Below are 11,220 nucleotides of genomic sequence, written 5' to 3'. Positions count from 1 at the left end.
GAAAAGTGTGCAACAATGAATGAATGGAATCCCAAAATCTCTGTAGATGTTCATTGAAATGAAAAATAAACAACCTAAATTTAAAAAATATATAATTTTCTGACAAGTATAGAACAAACAAGTATGTTTTGAAGAAAGTACAACTGCCTCTTAGAGGCAAAACTTTGTCTCATATACTTTGGGTATGTGGCCGGTCCTTGGGAAAGAACATTATGCTTTGAATGGTGAAGGGTCAGCAAAAGAGAGGAATTTCTTCATTGAGATAGACTACTGACATAGTAACTTAAAATAGGCTCAAGCATATCAGAGATTATGAGAATGGCACACAACAGAGCAAAAATCAGGTCTGTTGCTCATAGTGTTATTGTAAGTCTTAAAAGTACATAATAACAATAACAGTAGCAAATGGTAAGATAGATATATAGACATTAAATACATATTTTTAAAAGAGAGAGTACATTTCCCTAGTATTTTTAAAAATCTATTTTATTTAAATGAAAGTTTAGAAATCTCATTGGGGTTTTCAGACAATCATTCATCGGCAATAATTATTAATAATTTATGAAATACTTTATTACAATATTTTAGCAAATACTATTATATATTGTTATTCCTCCCTAGTATTTTAATCTCTATCTTTTAGCTATAAATTGAGGGGATGGGAGGGATGGAGAAAACATTGTTTTCCATATTATTTATTTTATCTTTTTAATTTTTTTCTTAGACATTATGTATACTGTTACAAAACTTATCTCAAGGATAGTTGTTTTCAGTTTCTCTTATGCATCATTTCAGGGTTTTTTTGCCTCTCCTGTCTTTTATACAGCCACTACTGAAGTAATAATTTTTGTAAGAGTTCAGTCTAAACTCATACAGAGAAACCTGTTCAATAGTTATGGTTACAATATAATGTAGCATATTAAGTATATTATGTAAAATATGAAATATTGTAAAAATCATAAAGAGGCATGAAATGAGCGTATACTGTTGGGAAAATTGTGCTCTCAGACTTACTTGACACAGGGTTGCCACAAACCTTCAATTTGTAAGTATCATGCTTATCTTTGAAGTTCAATAAAACAAAGTGCAATAATAACACCAAACATAATAAAATAAGCTATGCTTCCATAATAAAAAGTATTAAATTGTCCAATATTTTATCATATATTTTACTATAAAAGTAAAAGACAACAAAATAATCCATCAGAATTTTAAAATTTCCTGTTTACAAAGTTGTTCCACATACATTTTATCTTTCAATTGCCAAAGTTGCTTTCTGATAGTAAGATTAAAATTAGAAGCAAAGAGGTCTGAAAAAAAAATTAAGGTAACATATAATTCCCTGAAGTTACTTTTTAAGTAAATGGCAGTGTGATAGACATTCAAACTCAGCTCTGAATAATTCCAAAGTGTGTATTAGTTCCGCAGCACCAAAATTTTCTTCAGTTTCCTTATCATGAAAACAAAGAATAACAGGTAATGCAAATTGTTAAGGATTTGACCGTTGATTGAAATGTTGCCAGTTATGACCCACTCACAAGAATCTTGGGCAAAAGAGCTGGTAACTTGTTTCTGAAAAGTCACAGCCTTGAAACTTCTACAAAATTCATTTGTATTTTGCAATACATAGGGTCACTGTGAATCAGAATTGATTGAAAGAAACTGAGAAAAAAAAGAAAGCTTTCATGACATACCCTTTACTGACTGTAAATAAGAAAATTAAAGTCAGGACAGCACTATAAATTATCAGTTATGAATGGAACCTAAAATATCAATTGACTCAACTATTACTTTATCCTCTCATAGCACATGTCAAGGAACTTAGACTGAGAGAGAGGAAGAAATTAGTTGCTTAGTCTGTGGACTGTTTTCCTGACTGTAAAACATTTTTTTTTCCTTCTGAGCAATTCTATTCCACTTGAGCAACTGTGTTTCAAAGCATTTGTGGACTGAAGTGGTAAGAAGCTGTGCTGCAATCCCAAAGGCACCTGGTTCAAGGACAGCAGCTGCTCCATGGGAGAAGGATGGCCAATATCCTCCTGTATGATTAACTGCCTGTGAAAGAAAATCCCTTCAAGGGTCAGATATGGGTCACTTCCAACCCTACAGTATACAACAACAACAACAGTAACAACTCAAATAACGTTTTAAAAAAGATATTTATGGATTTCAATTTTAAAATTTGTAATTGCTATATGTCAGTTTGGCCTAATGGTAAGAAATTGCACTTTAGTTTCAAAGGCATACAGTTCAAATCCACCAGCAGCTGAGCGAAAGAAGGATGGGCAATTTGTACTAATGTGATTAACTGTCTCTGAAAACCCACTGGAGGGTCAGTTATTGGTTGGTTCTGACTCGACAGTGCACAACAATAACATATGTCAGTTTAATGGACATCTCTATGAATAAAGTTACTTCTTAACTATAAGATGTGATCTATGAGATTCCTCACCAAAACTGAAAGTATGGTATGTCTAGGCAAGGCTGCAGTCATTCAAGTCCCAGGAAGTACTATTCCCCCACCCCCTTCAAAGAAGTTAAGCCTGTTTAGATGGGTTTTTGTGTTCTGACAGGTTAATTTATAACCCTTCTATAAGTGTCCATGAGATTGACAAATCTAGCTAAAATAACAATGAGATGGAAGACTAGTTTATGTTCTGCTAATATGACAGACACATCACAACAACAACAAAAACCCCAACAACTCTGTGAAACATTAGGGAGTTCTAGTGTCATAGCATCTAGAGAGTTGCACTGCTAACTCAAAACTAATCTCTCCAGTGATTAGAACCCACCAGCACTGGAGAAAGATGGACAATTTCCCCTTATTGTGATTTACAGCCTTGAAAACCCAATGGCAGGTCTTTATGAGTAGCAACCAATTCAACTGGGAGTGTTGTCATTGTTGTGTGTGCTTTCAAGTTGGAGCCAACCCAGCAGATTTTCTGAGGTAGTAAATAACATAGGATATTGTCCATTTTCCTTTGGAGCAGCTGGTGGATTTGAATTGCATGCCTTCTGGATTATAGCATGTCTTCTTACCTCTACGCTACCTGAGCTCTCTCAACTGGTAGTGAATCTTATTTAATTTAATGTGAAACACAGACCAACATCTTTGCTTCTGCTTCTTCATCTGCCAAATAAAACTAGTCATGTCTCTGCTCCTCTTACTCTAGGCCTGAATTATCTCATTTGGCTTGGGTAATAAATACTCTTAATTCTTGGTTGTGCCCATATTGGGCACAACCTTCTCCCTTTTGGCAAAAGAAGAGAACTGGGGGGAGGGGAGACCCATCTCTCTTCTACTACAAACAGACCCTGTTCATATCCATAGAATATGAAATTTAAGGAATTTAAAAGTTGGGAAGTATTATAAGTGGTTGTCAGCATAAAAAAAAAGTCTCAGTTTCTTATATGTCTATTCCTGAAACCCTACCATATCCTTTATCCTTCCCTTGTCATCTCTCTTTCCATATTTATCCAGGAGCCAAGGGCCAAGAGGAGGCAGTTTGTGACTCCATAAATGATTAGCTGCAGTAAGTACCTCACATCAATCTACATTTATGACTGTCCAACAAAAAGAGCAGTCTTATGTAGGTTTCATTATTTGGACAGTGGTGTTCCCAAGCTTAAAATATGTAAACACAGCTTGGAAAAGGTGAGAACTCAATGCTTCCAAGCATTTCCAGAGAGGACGAATGGAAGGCAATAAAGCTCTGATTCTTGGGCCTAGGGCCCCTAGAGAAATTAGTACTCTGCTATTAGTTTCAATCTACTGCTAAGGAGAAATCACATTGGACATATTAATAGGATTGGCCACAGCTTGCTCCTTTCCTTTTTTGCAGGAGCCATTTCTGGTCTGCCTGTCCCAGTCAGTGATTAGAGACCCTCGAAGCCATTAGAAACTAGTACTTCTGTAGGCTCTTTTCATGTCCCATCCCCCCAACTCTCCACCCCCACTCTGATCTACTCTTCCCCATTCCCTCTACATGTGGTGTGTTTTGAAATTAGGTTTTGGAACAAAATCTGACAAGTGTTTCTGTTAGCTCTTGTAGAATTTTGTCAAATAAAGTACCAGCTTCAACCCAAGTCCCTTAAACTATGATCTAAGACAGCAGAGGGCATTTTGGGAGCAGGAGTTCTCCCTGATTAGGGAAAGCCACTCTTACCTAAGCTGCACTAGCTCTTGTTTCTCCAAAACCACCCAGCCTTTGTAAAGGAGGACAGAAAAGGAAAAGGGAGGAGAGAAAAAGAGGAGGTGGGAAGCATGGGAGGCCGGCCCAGCGGGGGCGGGATCGAGTAGCAAACTGTTGCTTTTACTCTCCACCTCCTTGCGCCCGCTCTAAGATCTGCTGAGCCAGATTGCAGAGAGAGCCAGAGGATCTGGAGCAAACCTGGAGGCTGAGGAAACGAAGAAAGAGAAGCAACAGAGCTAGTCACCCTGGTGTGGAATAGAAACCTAAGACATACCGCGCCAGCTTGGTTCCAGCGGCAACCATCGCCTTCGTCAGTAGGGCGGTTTAGAAGCTGCCACCACGGAGCTGCATTTTCCTCTTCGGTGAAGTTTTTATAAGCTACCAGAGACTCGGAGGAAGCCAGAAAAGGGTCGGGTAGGACTGACGATTGTCTTTGTCCCCCTTCCCTTCACCCCTCCACCCCGCCACCCTTCCCACCTCTTTTCTTTGCTGCTGCCTTTGTGGTTTTTCTCCCCTACCCCCCAACCCCCAATGCCAGCTCCTCTTCCAGCGCAACGTTCACAGCGTTGCCAGCTAGAGTTTGAAGAGAGGTATCTCCTTTTGGTTTTCATTGGGCTAGCTAGCTGCACATAATAAAGACAGATTTGAGATTCAGACGTCCAGGCACCAGCTTCAGCATTGCAGCAAACCCTACTGGTTAGGCGGCATTAGAGGCAGGTCTGTTGGTTCCCTAACTCCCCAATTCCCTTGCCTCTTCATCAGCAGATTGTAGGACCAGAGTTCAAATGATGAAAAGGCAGTCAGGACATTAGAAGCAAAAACAAACCAAAACTAAAGTCAACCAACCAACCAACCAAACAAACAAACAAAAATCCCCCAGAACAAAACCAAAACTGATTCTTATTTGCATCTGCTTCGGTGAACAGTGACTTTGGAAGGGAAGGGGTTTTCTTTTCTTTTCACCTTTCCCCTCAAAATTTGATAAGGCTGTGAGCCTAGCAGGACAAATCGTATCCAGCGTGTATTTTCCTCTAGACAAGATTTTGAGGCAGCCAGAGCTATTTTGCGTGGTTGCTCCAGCAAGTTTTCTTCCAAAGAGCTTCCTGCAGGTGTGCAGCTAGGTGCAGGGCTACTGCGCTCTGTCTATTAAACTCTTGGGAGCAAAAGAAGGGGAGGCAGAGTAAAGGAATTAGGTAAAAGATTTAACCAGGCTCAAGAATGGAAGTGCAGTTAGGGCTTGGAAGGGTCTACCCCAGGCCACCCTCCAAAACCTATCGAGGAGCTTTCCACAACCTATTCCAGAGTGTGCGTGAAGTCATTCAGAATCCAGGCCCACAGCAACCTGAGGCCACAAGTGAAACACCTCTAGGCTCCCATTTGAAACACCAGCAGCAGGTGATAAGCCCGCATCAGCAGCAACTGGGTGAAGATGGCTCTCCTCAAGGCCAGAACAGAGGTTTCAAGGGCTACCTGGTCTTGGAGGAGGAGCAGACGCCTTCACAACAGCACTCATCCTCCCTTAGCCACCCTGGGAGCGCCTGTCTCCCAGAGCCTCGAGTCCTGGCTGCCTCTAGTCAGAGATTGCCAAGGCCACCTGCACTTCCAGAGGATGACTCAGCTATCCCATCCACATTGTCTCTACTAGGCCCTACTTTCCCAGGCTTAAGCAGCTGCTCCTCAGAGCTTAAAGACATCCTTAGTGAGACTAGAACCATGCAACTCCTTCAGCAGCAGCAGCAACAACAACAACAGCAGCAGCAACAACAACAACAACAGCAGCAGCAAAAGCGACAGGAGGAGGAAAAGGCTATATCTGAAAGCAACAGCAGTGAGAGAGCAAGGGAGGCTATTGAGGCTCTCACTTCCTCCAAGGACAGTTACCTAGGGGCCTCTTCAACCATCTCAGACAATGCCAAGGAGCTGTGTAAGGCAGTGTCAGTGTCCATGGGCTTGGGTGTGGAGGTATTGGAGCATCTGGGTCCTGGGGAACACCTTCGAGGGGATTGCATGTTCTCTTCACTTCTGGGAGGTCCACTCACTGTACACCCTACTCCTTGTGCCCCTTTGGCTGAATGCAAAGGTTCTCTACTGGAGGAAGGCCCAGGAAAGGACACTGAAGAAACTGCAGAATATTCCCTTTTCAAGGGAGGTTACACCAAAGGACTGGATGGTGAGAATTTAGGCTGCTCTGACAATGGTGAAGCAGGGGGCTCTGGGACGCTAGATTTTTCTTCCACTCTCTCTCTTTGCAAGTCTGGAGCACTGGATGAGGTAGCAGCATACCAGAGTCGAGACTATTACAATTTCCCACTGAACCTAGCTGGGCCAACTCCTCCTCTGCCACCCCACCATTCCCATGCCCGTATCAAGCTGGAGAACTCCCTGGATTATAGCACCTCCTGGGCTTCTGCTACAGCACAGTGCCACTATGGTGACTCAGGGAGCCTGCACAGTGGGGTTGCAGCTGGACCTGGATCCAGTTCACCCTCAGCTGCCTCATCTTCTTCTTGGCATACACTCTTCACAGCTGAAGAAGGCCAACTGTATGGACCTTTTGGTGGTGGCAGTGGCAGTGGCCCAGGCCTTGAGACTGGGACCATAGTTCCCTATGGTTACACTCGGCCACTTCAGGGGCTGGTGGGCCAGGAAAATGACCTCCCCCCTCCCGATGTGTGGTATCCAGGCAGTGTGGTGAGCAGAGTGCCCTACCCAAGTTCCAGCTGTGTCAAAAGCGAACTGGGTCCCTGGATGGAAGGCTACTCCGGACCTTATGGGGACTTGCGGTAAGTGCCTCTTCGAAAATGTTTTTGGTATTTGTTTTTTGGTTCCCTCCCTCCAGCCAGGACCGTAAGAATAGGTCTAATTTCTTTATTATATACTCCCTCCTCATGTTCTAACACTTCTACTGCTTCTAGGACTCCTCAGTAAAGTTCATAGAAAGAATCACCCTAGATCTGTAGTTCTCCTAGGTTGGGGCCTGGTTTACCTGTTGATTTTCAAACCCTAATGTCCAGAATCCTCCCTATGCACCCTGGGTGCGGGTGGAAGTCCTCTCAGATTCATGGACAACTTTTCTAGCTTCTTAAGTTCCTTTACCTCTTGGTACTTCATGTCTTGTGTGTTCCAAAGTTAAATCTGAGTGCATAGCAGCTTTTAGAGATAAAACCATGAAGTCTCCCATTTCCAAACTCCTTGAACTTCAGTAAGAAATAGGGATATTTTCTGCTTCCGGGGTCTAAAAGATTTACCCTCCAGGCTGTAGGTCTCATTTTCTTCAAATAGATAAATTAGCATACTCTATTAGAGAAATAAAGTGGCATCAGGGTTCTGTGGACTGCTGGGTGAAAGGCTGAATTCACTTTTTCTGGCAGCAGCTGGGGTAATTTGCCTCTGGGTAGGAGGTCAAAGGAAAGAATCTAACCAAGCAGTTTAGAAATGAAAAAAAAAAAAGGTAGATAAAAATCAAGAGGACAACTTCCTTGGTATTCAGTGGGCAGATTTTGCCTCATAGCGTTGCTTAGCTTTGTTAGAAATAGTTGCTTGGGTTGGTTTTGTCTTATAAAGTGTTTATTTTCTCCATAGATTTTTTTCCATAACATAGCCACAGCCTTAGGTTTGCATGAAATCTATGAAGAGAATAATGTTTCTTTAATGAGAAGTTTAACAAGGGTTGAGGTTAATTCAATAGAGGAAGTATTAGAAAAAAATGTAAAGAATTTTCTACTACTTCAATATACTTTGAAATCTTAAAGGAGGAAGAGTGAGATGCTTCATCACATATGCCTTCATTTACAGGACGTGCTTGCATTTTAAAGCATTAGCTCTTCTCACTAATATATTGAGTTAGAATGCTTAGTGACCTAAGAGCCATAATCTTGCCCCAGAGTTTAAATTATAAGAAAAACCCTAAGCAAATAAAACAATCTGCATACAGGAGAAAATGGATGGTTTAATTTTCCAAATTACAAAAAAAAGTGTTTACTAGCTATTGAAATTTTGAGATCATGTTGTAATTTTGGTTTTATCCTCCCCCAACAAATTTGAGCAGTAGTTTACCCTCATCAGGTCTCCCAAGTGCTAACATGGCCCTGAACTTGTATTTTGATCTGTTTTTCTGTAGCTACTTTCTTAAATCTCCTTCTTAGCATCTTTGACAATTTAAATCCAATAATTTGCTTGATTCTTCACTGATTCTTGTAAGGCTCATCATGATGTGTTAGAAAAGAGAAAGGACATAATGTCATAAATTGTTTTTGAACTACTGAAGAAATAAGTTCTTACTAGGCTTAGTTGTGTCAAAGACAGTAATATTGGCACAGGATAGAGCAGGATATAGGGCTATCATACACAGGGTCACTATGAGTCACAAGCAACTCTATGGTACATAACAGCAACATCAACAGGATTTATATTAAGTTTTTTTAAATGTTTTACTTATAGAGTTAAAAAAATAATTTAATATTTTAAAATTTTTTCTGTTTCTTTTGTGTGTTTGTTTTTGTGATGGGATCATGCTCTCGAATTTTCAGGTCTTAATTTTCTGAGAACAGTTTTACTTGGTAGAGTTAATTTTTTTCTAAGACTTTCACTCTTCAGGGAGTCTTCTACTGTGAACTTTTTCAGGGCATAGGAAGAATATCTGAGGTGCTGCTTCTTGGCTGCTTGTAATGTAATGCTAAATACAGTCATACATCTTCATACTTCCTTCTCCCTTCACCAAGTACTCAGTTAACTGGAAGAAAGAGTTTTGCAGTGCATTCCTTCAAAGACACAACTCAAAATTTTCAGAAAATGGCTATAAAAAGGAAAATATTATCAAGTGAGAATATAACTTATTCCAATAACAAGTAATATTATTCCAAGTTTTAAGTAAAAAAAATTTAATCAAAAAACAACTTATTCCAAGTTTTAAATGGAAGAATTTCTCTATCATAAAGACCATTATATCACAATAACTTGTTGGCACCCAGCTTAAATGAATAACTTCAACCCGAGAGTGTTTAGTAGAATGTGAAAAAGTGCAGGATTATTTGATTTTTCTGTATTGTGACTGACGTATTAGTTATGAAAGGGAAAGCTGCTATTCTTGTCTTACAAATTCACAAAAAAAGTTCCATGTCTATGATGTGGAAAAGCTGAGTCAATTTAGTTTTTGAAAATCAATCCATTTTTTAAGAATGTAATCCATTCTAACTTAAAAGTTGACCTTTCTCCTCCCTTACTTTGCATTCTTTTACATTGTAAAGGCATAATTGGATAAGAAATGGTGAGTTTTTAAAAGCTAAAGCCAGAGCTTCCTCCATTTATAGTACATGCGTACATTATGTGCCAAATTTGAGTTACATATCTCAAATTCTTCAGGCTTCTCTCAACTCCTGGGTTTCCTTATTTTCCAGCTGTGTGTTTATGCAAATTCATTATTTCTGTTAGATTTTTTTTAATTTTACTAACTTCTAGGATAACTATGTTCTGTGACATTTAGGCTGATAGCAAGAGACTAGAGGTGGTCTCTTTTTACTTCCATATAGTTTATTAAGAAGGAAAAAATATAAAATGATGGAGTTTGTGTATAACCCTGATGGTATTTTATGGAATTTTCTTCTCTCAGAGATCAAATAAGACTACAACTTATTCATTGACCACTGCCACTTGGAAGAAATTTGTTGTTACGCAGTTAGGTGCCGTCGAGTTTCCTATGACTCATAGCAGTTCTATGAATAACAAATCAGAACCTTGCCCTATCCTGCGACACTCAGTCACTGTATCAATCTATCTTGTTGAAAATATCCCCTTTTTTCTTTCTTTTTTTTAGCATGATGTCTTTTCCCCAGGACTAGCCTCTCCCAACAGCATTCCCATAATATGTGAGACAAAGTTTCATCATACTTACCTCTAAGGAGCACCCTGATTGTACTTTGTCCAGGATATATTTATTTGTTCTTTTGAAAGCCCATGGTATATTCAGTACTATTCTCCAATATCACAACCCAAAGGTATAGATTCTTCTATCATCCCTATTCATTGTCTAACTTTCAGATGCAACTTTTCCAACTTTTTATAGTAAGTAATAGAAATAACTATGGCTTAGATCAGGTGTACTTTAGTCATTAAATTAACATTGTTGCTCTTTAGCATTTTGGATAGGTCCCCGACAGCAGACTTTTCCAATATATAGCATGTCTTTTGATTTCTTGACTGCTGGTATCAAGGTTCTTGATTGTGGATGCAAGTAAAAAAAATCGCTAACAACTTCAATGTTTTCTCCATCTATCATAATGTTACCTATCAGACCTCTGGTAAGTATTTTTGTTTTCTTGATGTTGAAATGTAATTCATATTGAAGACTGTAGACTTTGGTGTTCTGAAGCATGTGCTTCAAATCCTCTTCACTTTCAGCAAGCAAAGTTGTGCTATCTGCATAACACAATTGTCAATTGTTCGTCCAATCCTTATTCCACATTCGTCTTCATAAAGTCCAGCTTCTTGAATGATTTGTTCAACTTACACATTTGAATAGGTATGGGGAAGGGAAACAGCTCTGATAAACACATTTCTTTATTTTAAACCATGCAATGTTCCCTCATTCTCTTCAAATAACAGTTCCTTCATATAGGTATAGATTTTGTATTAGCACAATTAAGTGATCTGCAATTCCTATTCTTCTCAGCATTAGCCATAATTTGTTATATCTGCACAGTCAAATGCCTTTGCATAGTTAATAAAGCACAACTGGACATCCTTCTGGTGTTGTCTGTGTTCAGTAAGGATCCATTTGAGATCAGCAATAATAGCTTTATTGACAAGCTTCTTCTGAACCCAGCTTGAACATTTTGCACTGTGGTGTCTCTCTGGAGTGCGTCTGATACAGGCCATGGTCTTTGCAATCACTTGTTATGCATCAGAGAGTTGGACAATGACCAAGGAGGATAGAAGAATTGCTGCGTTTGAGCTGTGGTGCTGGAGAAGAGTATTGAGGGTACCATGGACTGCTAGGAAAACAAACAGATTCATCCTGGAAAGGGTT

General features: G+C 39.6%; 1 protein-coding gene across 1 annotated transcript in view; it reads left to right on the top strand.

The window, feature by feature from the left end:
- Positions 1 to 5,414: 5,414 nt before the first annotated feature.
- LOC102875920 (androgen receptor-like) overlaps positions 5,415 to 11,220 on the top strand; it is a 699,071-nt gene continuing 693,265 nt past the window's right edge. The window contains exon 1 of the mRNA XM_006901989.1: positions 5,415 to 6,979. Coding sequence (XP_006902051.1) covers positions 5,415 to 6,979 — 1,565 coding nt within the window. The remainder of the gene's footprint in view (positions 6,980 to 11,220) is intronic.

This window comes from Elephantulus edwardii, unplaced genomic scaffold, assembly GCF_000299155.1.
Source record: "Elephantulus edwardii isolate Elephantulus edwardi_28Jun2011 unplaced genomic scaffold, EleEdw1.0 scaffold00355, whole genome shotgun sequence".
Taxonomy (NCBI): domain Eukaryota; kingdom Metazoa; phylum Chordata; class Mammalia; order Macroscelidea; family Macroscelididae; genus Elephantulus; species Elephantulus edwardii.
This window is presented reverse-complemented; position numbering and strand designations above follow the sequence as displayed.